The 15,018-nt window shown below is 38.2% G+C and overlaps 2 protein-coding genes across 2 annotated transcripts; both read left to right on the plus strand.

Annotated features, from left to right (window-relative positions):
- The first annotated feature begins 2,311 nt into the window (after nucleotides 1-2,311).
- On the plus strand, nucleotides 2,312-3,814 carry uraha (urate (5-hydroxyiso-) hydrolase a). Its single transcript, XM_066684161.1, has 4 exons — nucleotides 2,312-2,396; nucleotides 2,552-2,694; nucleotides 3,337-3,472; nucleotides 3,725-3,814. The coding sequence occupies exons 1-4, from the start codon at nucleotides 2,346-2,348 to the stop codon at nucleotides 3,812-3,814; spliced, it is 420 nt and encodes a 139-aa protein (XP_066540258.1). The 5' UTR covers nucleotides 2,312-2,345.
- A 4,073-nt stretch (nucleotides 3,815-7,887) lies between these two features.
- Nucleotides 7,888-14,610, plus strand: pdcd5 (programmed cell death 5). The gene is made up of 6 exons (XM_066685322.1): nucleotides 7,888-8,071; nucleotides 11,702-11,745; nucleotides 11,870-11,931; nucleotides 13,236-13,327; nucleotides 13,978-14,049; nucleotides 14,157-14,610. Exons 1-6 carry the CDS (start codon nucleotides 8,006-8,008, stop codon nucleotides 14,202-14,204), a joined length of 384 nt encoding a protein of 127 aa, XP_066541419.1. The 5' UTR covers nucleotides 7,888-8,005; the 3' UTR covers nucleotides 14,205-14,610.
- The last annotated feature ends 408 nt before the right edge of the window (nucleotides 14,611-15,018 follow it).

The raw sequence follows: 15,018 nt of genomic DNA on the forward strand, positions 1-15,018 counted from the left end.
CCCTTTTCTTCAAAATCATTTAGATTTTACTATTTTGATCCCATTGTTGTTTTGTGGGCCAGGGAATAAATGGACAATTAGTGTAGTTTAGTATTGGTCTGTGACTAAGCAGAACTGGATATACCTCAGCGCCCAACACAAAAATGCTCATTAGCGCTGCAGGCAAAGTGGCCACTCCATGATGTTAAGTCAATGCATTGCACAGTTTCAGTTCTGGGTACAGGCCTTGGAAATAGCTCAGAGGAGGTGTCAGACCTGCTCCAGCACCAGGAATAATGCATAATTGTCACAGCAGGGACTAAAATGCAACAAATAAGACCCACAGCGAGCACTGATGGCCTAAGTGTAGTGTGAGTCGGAGACTAGCTGATCTGATCACAGTGTGATTTGAACAGAAAGCTCAGACACAGCTTGCTCTCTCAGCACAATACCCTGCGGGATGGAGAGGTGAATGGGTGATCCATGGTGAGCTCTGCTCACAGTGGCTAAAAGATTTAACCTCTCTGTAGCTGGCAAGAGCTATTATCAACAGCTTGGAACTCGTTCAAAAGTTAAAAGTTACATTTATAGATAATCATTAAGGTTGGTGCTCAAAAACCTGATCCAAATGTGCTTACATTGAAGAACACTGTTGTGAAAAAACAAAGCAAGACGTACAAAAGAGGAAAAGTCAGTTCAAAACCCATTATTTCATCTGAGACATTAGTGAGGTTTAACATGATGTGACTGTCATGTTTACTCACCTTCATAGTGTTTTGGGAATGGTTGGGTTACACAATCAAAAGTATACAAATTGAAGTACTGATATTTTCATAAAACAATTATTAAAAAATTTAATAATTATTTGGGAGGAAATTTTAAAACCCTTAAAGTATAGATGATTTCCCCTACAAACACAGAATCAAAATTTAAAAATCTGTTAAAAATGCTAATGTGTAAAATGTAATGTATGATATTTCACCTCACAAATGTACTTGGTGTGTTTAAGTGTTATCATTTGAAAATAAAAATCATCCAGTACACATAACTGGGGAGATATAATACATAATAAAGGTACATTAAAAGTAAGTTGTATTTGAGTTGACATTAATCTGTTAGCTGAAATACATGTTAAAATTTTTTGCTGATGAGCCATAATTATTGTGTGAGGACGTTTCAGGTAAAATTTACCAGGATTATTACCACTCAGGAAAAGTCTAGCCATATCACCATCTACAGTTTATTCAGTGTAACTACAGACTGTTCTATGGTCCGATTACAATCCTTTATTATATATACCCAGCTGGGATGTCACACACACACACACATCTATGGCCACGTTTGGGTCGCTAATCCACCAACTAACATGTGTTTTGTACTGTGGGAGAAAACACCAAACTCCTCACAGACAGTCACAACCTACAGGTCCCTAGAGCTGTGTGGCTGTGCCACAATGCCGCAATGGGCCACACTTTGGTTAAAATGAGACCCAAGAAACATAGATGGACATGTATAAATACATTCCCTCTCTAGATTCCTGTTTATAAATTAAGATAGATAATGTCAAGAGAGAGAGAGAGAGGCCACTGCATGTGCACGTGCCGCCATCTTGGAACATCCTTGAGACACACAATTTTGCATAATGTGGCAGTATCACTGCACTGAACATAAGCATGTAAACATTTCTACAATTCTACATTTCCAAATACATAAAATACTTTACATTACCACTATTGCTGGTAAAAAAAAAAAAAGAAAAAGAAAATTAAACAGCTCTTGCTAATGTAATAGGTATTATTTATGTGGACATTATGTACATATTTGAATTAAGTATTTATTATTATGCATTTATTAATAAACACTCCTCTATTGCCAGCATATAATGCAAAAAAAAACAACAACTGTAAATATGCTGCTATCATTTGACCATTTCTGTGTGATATATAAAGCAATATTGTCTGTTTGCACTTTGTACTGAGGTAGCAGGTTAAATACACAGAGGTCATTGCCTTATAGGACAGTTTAGAATAACTTTTTACTGGCTACAGATATTCTTCTTCTTCAATGTAAGTACCAAATGCATTAAATAGTATTTAGGCAACAGATTAGCTGTGTTAAAAACATAATAGTTAATTCTATCTAAAAATAAACTGCATTAAACTGTAAACTGTTATCAAACTAATTAATAAGAATGAAACTAATGTCATAGTAATATACTGGCAGTGTCCCAACTAATTACAGGATTGTTAATTTTGCATACATCTATTTACTATTCTAATATTACCTAAAATTGTGTAGTGGCTTCATTTTATGATTTATATGCAGGTTTGAAAGCAGCTGAGTCCAAGCAAAAAGGAGCACTACAAATGAGCAACCGGCTGCAGCATATCAAAGATCATTTTCTGGCAGCGAATCAAGTAATATTAACAACATGCCTCATGTATTTTGTTATTAGACACTATTGTCCAAATCACTTTGGTGATTATCATAGAAAGCTGCATGCATTGTGAACCATAACTTTTAACAAGTCAGTAAAAGTTTTCAATGTGTGATGAGACATTCTTTCTTGTAGTGTGCAGTAATGGCTACTCCTATATCAAGCCCCATCACCACTCATGTGCTAAACACTGGCCAAGGTATACCAGCAGCCAGCATGGACCTCAGCCTTTACTTCCTGGACCCCACCTCATCAGTTTGGAATCTATTAAGAAGCAGGTAAAACTGAGTAATAATGCTACACACTAGATAAGTAATATGTGCAGAACAATACTACATGTCCAAAAGTTTGTTAGTTAATACCTGTCTAAAATTCCTTCTGAAATCAAGGACTATTAATGCAATGTTTGGCCTCCTGTTGCTAGTTATATTCTCTACAGTTCCAGAAAAGCTTTGCTCTAGATGATGGACCATCGTTCTGAAGGTTTGGTTGCATTCTACTACAAGAGCTTTAGTCAGTTTATTACTGATGTTGGATGATTTTAAATTCCAATCCTCATTCCATCTCATCCAAGGATGGAAGTCTATTCAAGAGAACAAACCTCCATTGCAACACAGCCCTGTGTTTGGGGCTTTATACTGCTTTATGCATGGTATAGTGTTAAATAGCTTGACCCTAAATTCATGTGGGGCAGTGGTCCCACAGCTCCGCTTTCCACTGGCAATGGTTTTCTGTGGAGATTATACAAGCATTCTGCTGTGTGTTTATGGCAGAACACCTGTATCTGCAATGTTACATCTTAAAGTAGCTGAATTCATTAATTAGAACACACTGTCATGGACATATTTTACAACACTAGTACTTAGACCAACCAAAGAAATAATTAATATTTTTCACATGGAAATTATTGTTCATTGTAGGGCTACCAACAGTGATGGACGCTGCCCTGGCCTCATCACTAGAGAAGCCTTTGTTCCTGGAGTTTATAAGATTCGTTTTGAGACTGGACAGTACTGGGAGACATTAGGAGAGAACTCCTTCTACCCATTTGTTGAGGTAAATCTATTTTACTAACCTCCATTTGAAAAATGCTTAGCTGTTTATTTGGTATAACACTGTGGGTAACACTGGTTTCCACTGCTGGATTTCAGTTTCCCTGCTTGATTTACACTATTTGAATTATAGTCCTTGGGTTAGATTCTTTACACTGTATTTGCCTTCTACTGAAACATGATTTAAAATGTTAGTGTTATGCATTTTCCAGCAAGATGTTAAGTTTGTGCTGTGACATTAACTTGTTTCCCACAGATCGTCTTCACTATAACTGATGCTTCTCAGAAGTTCCATGTTCCTCTTCTCCTGAGTCGGTTCTCTTACAGCACCTACAGAGGAAGTTAAATGATGCAGTTACTGAATATTGATCTGTCTAAATGTGGGCACCAATCGTCAAGTGAGGCCCACCAAGTGACATCAACATTTACAAATATCTACATATCTACAAATGAAATTTGGTGTTAGATATTTTGTGTTTTGATGAATATCACATTCAGGCAGATAAGACATATAAGCAGGTAGGGGCTGGTCATAAAATTAGAATATCCTGAAAAAGTTTATTTATTTCAGTAATTCCATTCAAAAAGTATATTTTATATATATATATATTTATATATATGTATATTATACTCATTCATTACACACAGACTGATATATTTCAAATGCTTAATTTTTTTAATTTGATGATTATAACTGACAACTAATAAACCCCCAAATTCAGTATCTCAGAAAATTTGAATATTGTGAAAAGGTTCAATATTGAAAACACCTGGTGCCACACTCTAATCAGCTAATTAACTCAAAACACCTGCAAAGGCCTTTAAATGGTCTCTCAGTCTAGTTCTGTTGGCTACACAATCTTGGAGAAGACACCATTGACACCTTACACAAGCAGAGCAACACATAAAATGTCATTGCTAAAGAGACTGACTGTTCACAGAGCTCTGTGTCCAAGCACATTAACAGAGAGGCGAAGGGAAGGAAAAGATGGGGTAGAAAAATGGTATGGTACAAGCAATAGAGATTATGTGGTACAAGCAATAGGGATAACCACACCCTGGAGAGGATTGTGAAACAAAATCCATTTAAAAATGTGGGGGAGATTCACAAAGACTGGACTGCAGCTGGAGTCAGTGCTTCAAGAACCACCACGCATAGACATATGTAAGACATGGGTTTCAGCTGTCGAATTCCATGTGTCAAGCCACTCTTGAACAAGAGACAGCGTCAGAAGCATCTTACCTGGGCTAAAGACAAAAAGGACCGGACTGCTGCTGAGTGGTCCAAAGTTATGTTTTCTGATGAATGTAAATTTTGCATTTCCTTTGGAAATCAAGGTCCCAGAGTCTGGAGGAAGAGAGGAGAGGCACAGAATCCACGTTGTTTGAGGTCCAGTGTAAAGTTTCCACAGTTAGGTTTGGGGTGCTGTGTCATCTGCTGGTGTTGGTCCACTGTGTTTTCTGAGGTCCAAGGTCAATGCAATCATCTACCAGGACGTTTTAGAACACTTCATGCTTCCTGTGGCTGACCAACTTTATGGAGATGCAGATTTCACTTTCCAACAGGACTTGGCACCAGCACACAGTGCTAAAGCTACCAGTACCTGGTTTAAAAACCATTGTATCCCTGCTCTTAACTGGCCAGCAAACTCACCTGACCTGAACCTAATAGAAAATCTATGGGGCATTGTGAAGAGGAAGATGCAATACGCCAGACCCAACAATGCAGAAGAGCTGGACTTTCATAACACCTGAGCAGTGCCACAGACTGATCAACTCCATGCGACGCCGCATTGCTGCAGTAATTCAGGCAAAAGGAGCCCCAACTAAGTACTGAGTATACTGAATTTGTGGTTTTCATTAGTTGTCATTTGTAATCATCAAATTAAAAGAAATAAACACTTGAAATATATCAGTCTGTGTGTATTGAATGAGTATAATATACAAGTTTCACTTTTTAAATGGAATGATAATGGAATTCATGATATTCAAATTTTATGTCAAGCACTTGTATGTATGTATGTATGTATATATATATATATATATATATGGCTTTGAGGTTAATGTGTTCTGTTCTCTGTTTAAACTCTGTTTAAATAATTTATATGCCCATATCTGCCCGTCTTAGTCATGTAAAAATGCTATTTCATTATAAAGGTTTTTGTCTCATGAATACAGAGTATTTTTGGTGGTGAACATGAACATTTTAACCAAAGTTTTATTGCAAAGCACTCACTCTGTAAATCAGAAGAACGGTATAAAAAACAGAATAAACTAGAGCTTTCTGGTTCTTAGTAGATATTATATGAATATATTATGAAATATACAGTACATCTGTCTCTGAATTGTGTTTATTATTGTATTAAAATTATAATAAAAAAAATATATATATATATATCATTCATTATCTGTAACCGCTTATCCAATTCAGGGTCACGGTGGGTCCAGAGCCTACCTGGAATCATTGGGCGCAAGGCGGGAATACACCCTGGAGGGGGCGCCAGTCTTTCACAGGGCAACACAGACACACACAATCACTCACACCTACAGAGACTTTTGAGTCACCATTCCACCTACCAACGCATGTTTTTGGACTGTGGGAGGAAACCGGAGCACCCGGAGGAAACCCCCGCGGACACGGGGAGAACACACCAACTCCTCACAGACAGTCACCCAGAGCAGGAATCAAACCCACAACCTCCAGACCCCTGGAGCTGTGTGACTGCGACACTACTTGCTGTGACACCATGCCTATATATATATATATATTGTGCACCTCATAATTTAATTTCACCGAGCTTTTAAATGTACGTTGTAGTGCATCTCCTTTCAGAGTGGATGAGTAGTCAAGTGTGAGAGCTCAGTGAAACCCCCCAACCTGGAGAATTAAATGGCTAAAATTGACCTGCTACCTACCTATAGCAAGTCAAAGATTATAAAACAAACATTTCTACCCCCAGTCAATGCACTTAATGTTATATGGGAGGTGTGAAACTTTTCTGTGTTTTTGAAACTACTCTTTTGTTCAGTTACATCAAATCCTGTAATGAAAAAATTATGTCCAACAAATGAACAAATGTAGAAATCTAAAAATTGTGGAGAGGAACTCTCAAGTTGTAGTGACATGGAAATATGCAGTCATATTCAATGAGCCACAGATAAACCCTGGCTATAAGATGTACAGTCAGTAACTATTAATATTGTTAGCTGACATCAGTAAAGGACATTTTATCTCCAGTACTGTAGCAAGCTACATCCAAAACATGTATGTGCCTTGAAAGCATCCTTTCAAACAAAATGATAGGGTTAGGTTATATAAATAGGTTATATTTACAAAATAACAACTTGAATATGTCTGAGGAAAGTGACCAGCTATGATTTTCAAACAATAGGGAAATAAATAAATAAATAAATTTAGCAAGTTATCGCTCACCTGCTAATTTCTACACGTTTAATACATACTATACTACACTACACTGTAACCAGATATATGACAAAATTCTATCAGCATAGCTGCTCCAGATGAGGGTAGGTACATGACATTTGCCTGACATAAACAATGACTACTGACGTGCAGACTGACCAATTAAAAATTTACAGAGAAGGTTAACGACCAATAACAGTAGCGCTACAGTGAGACCGTCCAATCAGAAGATTTTAGGCTACTTCACCATGCCCCCTTCTCACTCAAGCGAACCAATCGGAGTAGGGGAGGGCGGGACTAGTTTGTGAACGAAACGCTTCTCGAAATTTTATCTAAGTTCTAAAAAAACAAAATCCCGGATGTTTGTGAAATTCCGCCGGGACATTTTTTTAAGTCTAAAAAAGAGGACATGTATGGGTAAAAGAGGACGTCTAGTCACCCTAAACAACGTTGAATAAACAGATGAAAACTGTTATGATACCTCACAGTTTGCTAGCTGAAGTATTCAGCTCCAAATTAAGAACTGCAATTTTAACCCTGCCCTGTGAAGGACTGGCGCCCCCTCCAGGGTGTATTCCCGCCTTGCGCCCAATAATTCCAGGTAGGCTCTGGATCCACCGTGACCCTGAACTAGATAAGCGTTTACAGATAATGAATGAATGAATGAATGAATGAATGAATTTTAACCCTATATAACACATCCATAAAATGTCTCCTGAGCGTCCTGTATCCCTGGGCTGTATTTTAAACATCTCCCTACTTACTAGTGCACTTGAATGTGCACAAGAAACTGTGGCTTGTGAAAATAAGCACTAAAGATTTAGTAATATAAAGTAATAACTAAATAAAAAATATATAGAGTGAGGGAATGATGCAAACTATGGCTGAATAAAAATGTCTTTGTGTTAGACGTTTAGCGCTATAACATCGTTTATTATGACCTTCGAAGTCCACTACATAGTGAGTAGGAAATCATTTGAAGTGAAGCCTCTGTCTGCGTGCTCGATTGCTCTTAGGTTGATTATTTCAGCCGTGCTGGATCCTGGGCACATCTTGGGCCGAGTGGTTTCGCTTAAATTTGTGGAATAAAAAGTAATTATACGTGCAGAGAAAATGGCTGATGAAGAACTGGAAGCGATCAGACGGCAACGTATGGCAGAACTCCAGGCAAAACATGGGGTAAGTGAGAAATTACAGTTAAAATGTGAGCCAGCTCGCTTGACATTTCAGACCTTATAAGGAAACGCACATTTTGTTTCAGATAAAAAACTTTTTAGCGTTTAATGTAGGGCTTTTTGCTTTGTAAGTCTTTCGCTTGCTTCAGTTTCGTTGAACAAATGTACACCTCTAATGTTAGTTATGTAGTAAAAGTCTGTGCTGTACTGTATGCGGATAGCTCTAGCTATTGGTAGCTAACTTCACATGTCATGGTTAGCAACATAGCAGCAGAGTAAGCTGTTTAAAACTGGGTTATTTCACACGTATCCACTCGTCCTAATGCACAATACACATTATAGTGTTTCCTTTCCTTTCCTCAAATTTCCTTATCGAGCTTCAGCTCCTCGGTTTTTTCCAAACTCTTCATGGGTTTGAGATGGGTGTGTTCAGTGTACACTATACTGCTGTAACTAGCTCCACAGCTACCCAAAAGAAAAAGGATACTGCTCACACGACTGCGCAGCCGCCCATGAACAGCACTTGTAAAAATTAAATGCAGCTATGTTGTAAGTCATAAAATGAATATGGCTCTCATCGTTGTTAGCACAGTGATCGCATTATTATAAGATGAAGTCGTTTCATATAATCAAATTTAATTGCTATTCTACATACATTGTCTCTTTTATCCGCTGCACTTAGCATGCAGGTGAATATTCTACCTCTACTATTAAAACCTGAAGTCCGTCTGTTGTTCTGCATACGTCTGAAGTATGCTATGTTCATTACCAAAAAAAAAACCTTCCACAGTAAAAGTTCTTCATCTTCAGGTTTATAATATGCTGTTGTATTGTATTCTCAATGTGCCTTTCAGATTTTTGTGACCTGTTTGGTAATGAGGTTATACTGCCCTAAGAATTAAGCCAAAACTGCATTTCTATCACATGCTGTGTCTGCAAGATAATTATAAAAAACTGCCACAGTAAAATGTTTTCATTATCAGGATTTTGATAGCCTATTGCACTGTATCATCAACGTGCCTTTCAGGTTTCCGAGACATTTTGAAAATAGAGATAATATCCTAGGAATTAAGTCAAAAGTGCAGTTTTCCCACACATTCCATTATGTAGCACACTTTGTTCCCAGGGCTATTACAAAAAATTGCGCAGGAAAATTTCTTCATCATCAGGATTTTGATAGTCTGTTGTACTGTATCTCTAATGTGGTTTTCAAATTGGGTCATGTTCATTTGCCATCTATTGGTGACAGTATGCAATATCTGCACAATTGAAAGTGGAATACAAAATCGGATTAAGAAGCCAACTTCAGCTTTGTCAGCTTTAGCTGCTGTACACCCTGTCCTTCAATGTTCAGGACCACCAAATAAGTTCTGCAGACCAGGTATAATTAGGCTGATGAATAATTCTCAGTGCTGCAATGACACTGACATGGTGGTGTGTTGGTGTGTACTGGGTTGGTACAATTGGCTCAGGTACAGCCATGCTGCTGGACTTTTTAAACACTTTGATGTCACACTTTTGATGTTGGAGTGAGAATAGTCCACTAACCAGAAATTGCTGGTCAGCAGTGTCCTGTGGGCAGCATCCACTGACCACTAATGAAGGACATGAGGACTGTCTCAGATTTTATATCTGCAAGGTAGGTGTGTCAGATTGACCAGTGAGTGGTCACATTTTTCAAAATCTGCAGCAGCACTGCTCTTTCTGATCCACTCGTGTCAGTGCAACACAAACTATCACTCCAGTAACACTTCAGTTTCATTGCAGTACTGAGAGTTATCATTTACCCAAATAACATTCTCTGTTGTTGCCTTCCTGACCACATGATGAACAGAGAGGAAGAGGAAAACCCATTCTGTTGGTGTACTTTGGAATGAACACAGAGTTTTTGAAGGGTATTTTTTTTATAGAAAGCTAAAGGGAGGGAAACAGGCATTTTATGCACCTTTCACACATGCATGGTAATCGAGAAATGTTCTGGACCTTCACCCATAACGTTTGTCCTGGACATCACCTGGACTTTATCCTGGTACCGCTCTAGTAAAATTTCGGGTAAACTCTTGAGTCAGTGCTTGTCTGAGAACCATGTGGGGAATGTTCCGTAGTTTCTCCTGCACGCACTTCACAGGTGCTGGGCCATGCCTAAGCACATTTCCTGCTGCAACAGCATGCCTGACACAGAAAATCTACTCTTTTCTGTTCCACTTTAAATGGTGCTGCTGTAAATTTTGGTGCATTGAGACACCATTAATGTGACTACTTATATTATTCAATGTGGAGTTTAAAAAAACTTTAAATAAAAACTGAGCCTTGTTTTTATAAAGTAGATTGACAAACCAGAAAATTTTCTCATGGAGTCATGTATAAAGACATTAAGCAACACATATGGGTATATTTATCTTCTTTATCTCTAACTTTTAAACTCTTTGACCACCATGATTTATGTTTAAAACTTTACTGCTGAACATGTCCTTGGCCCTGTCTGGACCAAATAATTGACAGGTTTTTGTCATCTTTCTAACATAGTAGTGAGTGTGGAAAATTACTTTGTAAACTCATTGTCACTGGGGGCAAATGCATATTAGATAAATACCATTTAATAAAACTATAATTTGACAGACCAGATGATTTTGTTGCATGTCAGCATGAAACATGTTAATTCAAGTACATACATTTACATAAATGGACACATCTCATATCTCATCAAATTAGCAAATTTAAAGTTCATAGGTTCTTATAATGTATTAGCCTCATTAATTCATATATAATGACACTGTCATTATGTGACAAATGCATTTAAACTAGTTTTACCTAGATTAAACATTTCTATTCATATTCACCAGTGATATTCTCTCTGTTATCATGAAATTTTGTTTTTCTGGCTTTCAAACACACAAGTGATAAAAGCGCAATGAATGAATATCAGCTTTTTCCTATAGGGTTTAGTGTGGAATCAAATGGATCTGGTAAGCTCTGTTGTGCTTTATCACGCCAACATTAAGTTTAAGGAATTTAAAACAGCTCTTACTGGCCTCAGCAGTTTAAAGGTGCAGCATGTATAGCAGATCTGATTCCAAGCAAGGACTGAAATATTGTACCTGTTTAGCAAAGCGCTTCAGCTCCTGGCCAAATAGCATAGTGTAGTTTATTACTCACTAGTCTCAGTGATTGTGTGCACTGAATCCTAACTCTGCACTCTGTTTTACTGACTTCCATTTTATACCTTGGTTATGGATCCTAGAAAAATTAGGTAAAATTTTGCCCTGAAATAAGCTGATATAGGTTTGTCATACTGTTAGTTTGTAGGAATTTTGTGGATATGCATGATTTTAGATCATCTTGAAAGGTGGGGTTGTTTTATTTTATTAAATTGAAATGATTGCTTGTATATAATAGCATTCAATTATTACTCATCTGATCTTCTGTTAATTCAAATGCTCATCTATGCTTCTTTTGATTATTACTCTTTTGATTACTTATGGTATCATACCAGCTTTGCTTGTATGCATGGCAATTTATACAGTGAAAGACTGAAATGTCTAACCATAATTAATTGTAATGCCATTCTGCAGTGCTCTTTGATTACCTGAATAGCTGGAAATTAAAACATCAGCATATTTTCTTTTCTTTTTAGGACTCAACAAGTGATCAGCAAGGCCAACAAGAAGCTAAGCAGAGGTAAAGCCAATTAGGACAGCAATAGCTAACCAGAACAACTGCTAAAAGTGATTTCCCTTTAAGTTGTAGTAATGTTGTGTTTTTTTTTTTTTTGTTTTTTTTTTTTTTTTTTATATTAAAACAGAGAAACAGAAATGAGAAACTCTATATTGGCTCAAGTTTTGGATCAGTCAGCTCGTGCCAGATGTGAGTAAATTTAATATAGATTTGATTTTACTACATTACACAGATAATTGCAGAACATTTTCCTGGTATACCCTTGTTGTGAATATTCTGATGTGTGTATGTGTATGTATATATATACCGATGGTAGGGTAGCAGTCAGAGTAAAGAAACCCAGACTTCCCTCTCCCTAGCCATCTCGTCTAGCTCTTCCAGAGGGACACCAAGGACATGTAGTCTCTCCAGTGTGTTCAGAATCTTCCACAGGGTCTCCTCCCCATTGGACATGCCTGACACACTTCTCCAAGAAGTCATCCAGGAGACATCCAGGCAAGATGCCCGAACCACCGCAACTGGCTTCTCTCGAAATGGAGGAGCAGCAGATCCACTTCGAGTCTCACCCGGATGTCCGAACTCCTCACCCTATCTCTAAGGGAGAGTGGTGGTTGTGATTCACTGGTTCTTGTTTGTGACCAGTGGTTGGTGGACAAACCTTGTAACCGTCTCCACACTCGCTCCTGTTGGGAATCAAAGCTCAAGACACGAACCGAGTCATCGTTCTGTGTTATAAAAATCCACTGATATTTCGTGAATTATGTGCTCTGTGTGGATTTTGGACGCTTTGAGGAATTTACATGATGGGTTGATTGTAGAGTAGAATCGGTTCATGAATCGAGTGCAAATTCAAATCAGTGATTCAAAACATTGTTTACAATCACGGGGTGCACATGCTCTGACCTCGTGAACACACAGCGGCGGTGAAACTCAGAGACGACACACAGCTCGCCTTAAACCCTGGATAACACTTCAGAATGTGTGTTTGTAACTGAAAATGCATTTAACAAGTCACAGAAAGTACTTTGGAACATTGAAGGGAGAAATTCTGTCCATAAAGGTCATCAGTGACATTGGGCAGCCCAGACGGACTCCAACCCCAAATGGGAACCAGTCCGACAACCTGGAAACATAACACACACATTTTAGTGTGTGATTTGGTACGTCTACATCTGCATAGACACACTTCTGTATGTATCGTTTTGTAATGCCTCTGTTACTGGTCTGACTCTGAATCAAAGACTGCCTCCTTCTACATGTCAAGCCAAAATAGCAGACTTGTGATTGGTCCTAGTGCATGTCAGGCATTTTTTTTTTCTGCATTAGTATGTGGTTCTTGGCCACTTTAAGTGACAATGTGAGACTAGGAGCCACTATACCTTACATGAGCCCTCAACTTTATATTTCCATCTTTATTAAGCCATCCTCCCATAGATGACAGTGTTCTCCTAAAACTGAAGATCAGTATCTTTTTTTTTTATTCTTTCTTTCAGTGAGTAACCTGGCCCTGGTAAAGCCAGACAAAGCAAAAGCAGTTGAAAATTACCTGATACAAATGGCACGTTTTGGCCAGCTTGGAGGGAAGGTGAGAAAGATAAAACTAAATATTCTGCTATTTGTGTGAATATCCACTGTTCTACCAAAATATTATGATATCCTCCTTGTTTCTGTACTCACTTATCCACATTAACACACCAACACCATGTCAGTGTCACTGCAGCACTAAGAATAATCCACCACCCAAATCATGGTCAGTGCTGTTTCTGTCGGAGGGTGCGGACCAATGAAGGACTGGGTGAAAGGCGGCAAACAAAGTATGCAGTGCAACTGAAATGAAATGTGCATTTTTGTCATTGTACAACGTACAACGAGATTCTTCAGCATTTGACCCATATGTGGCAGCGAACACACTAGTGCACTTGGGGCTGTGAACACACACTCGAGCATTTTGGGGGTTCAGTGCCTTGCTCAAAGGCACTTCAGCCATGGATGTTCCCGTCTGTCCTGGGGATCAAACTAGCAACCTTCTGGTACTAAGCCCGGTCCTCTAACCATTAAAACAAGGCTGCCACCTGATGGACTACACTTTCAGATTGTAGTACATCCAAAAGTGCTCCTGTAAAATCAACGGAGCTGAGGGAATGTACAGTGAGTGTAGAAACAAGGAGGTGATCTTTATTATGGTTTATAGGTGTAAATGCAAGTACAATATTCAAGGGTACTCTAATTTCTCAGATAACAGAGAGTGGTTTGATAGAGATCCTTGAAAAAGTCAGCCAACAAACCGAGAAAAAGACAACTGTCAAGGTAAAACTTTTCAGTCAAACCTTCCTAAATGTGACATTATATTTCTAAGATATAGACAAAAAAATATTAGTTTTCACAGTTTAACTTCTGCCTCTCCTCCCTCACAGTTTAACAGAAGGCGAGTAATGGACTCGGATGAAGAAGATGATGACTGAAATTAGAGCTGATACAGTCAGTTTGCTGGAGATACATCACTGGGACACTTTGGTTTTGGAGAAACAACAAGTGTGTAACTGACAAACCAAAGGCCCTGTCTAAGGAGAGCATCTTGCAATAGAGACTCTAGACCTTTGAGGGAACAGGAACTCTCATCCATGTTGTTTCTGTTATATCACATCTTTCACTACGGTTCTCTGGATATAATCTCTGCCACAAACCAATAAATTGCAGTATTCCAGCATTGCTGCAGTTACATTTTGTTAGGGCCTGCTTTAGGAATACTTTTAGCTGATTGGTAATTAGTGTCATAAAGGAACAGGTCTCATTATCATATCTATATTTTTAGACTCCCTTTTTTTGATGTTTGTTCATCTGTTTACATAATAAAAGCCTTAAACACAACGGTTACATAATATTTTATGTATGACTCTACTTTTTCTTAAAATATATATTTAAAGAAATATATTAATAATTTTGTGTTCTCCCTGTGTCTGCGTGGGTTTCCTCCGGGTGCTCCGGTTTCCTCCCACAGTCCAAAAACGTTGGTAGGTGGATTGGCGACTCAAAAGTGTCTGTAGGTGTGAGTGAATGTGTGTCTGTATTGACCTGTGAAAGACTGGTGCCCCCTCCAGGGTGTATTCATGCCTTGCGCCCAATGATTCCAGGTAGGCTCTGGACCCACCGCGACCCTGAACTGGATAAGGGTTACAGATAATGAATGAAAAAAATGAATATGAATAATTTATCGTTTGTGTTAATAATTATATTCCTTAACACAATGTATTTTTAAAAGTAATGGTCAATAATTCA

Source organism: Hoplias malabaricus, chromosome 11, assembly GCF_029633855.1.
Source record: "Hoplias malabaricus isolate fHopMal1 chromosome 11, fHopMal1.hap1, whole genome shotgun sequence".
Lineage (NCBI taxonomy): Eukaryota > Metazoa > Chordata > Actinopteri > Characiformes > Erythrinidae > Hoplias > Hoplias malabaricus.

Coding starts and splice junctions, on each gene's coding strand:
- uraha (XM_066684161.1), top strand. CDS start 2,346: ATGAGCAACCGGCTGCAGCATATCAAAGATCATTTTCTGGCAGCGAAT. Junction 2,397..2,551: donor ATTTTCTGGCAGCGAATCAA/GTAATATTAACA, acceptor TCTTTCTTGTAG/TGTGCAGTAATGGCTACTCC. Junction 3,473..3,724: donor CCTTCTACCCATTTGTTGAG/GTAAATCTATTT, acceptor TGTTTCCCACAG/ATCGTCTTCACTATAACTGA.
- pdcd5 (XM_066685322.1), top strand. CDS start 8,006: ATGGCTGATGAAGAACTGGAAGCGATCAGACGGCAACGTATGGCAGAA. Junction 13,328..13,977: donor TTGGCCAGCTTGGAGGGAAG/GTGAGAAAGATA, acceptor CTAATTTCTCAG/ATAACAGAGAGTGGTTTGAT. Junction 14,050..14,156: donor AGAAAAAGACAACTGTCAAG/GTAAAACTTTTC, acceptor CCTCCCTCACAG/TTTAACAGAAGGCGAGTAAT.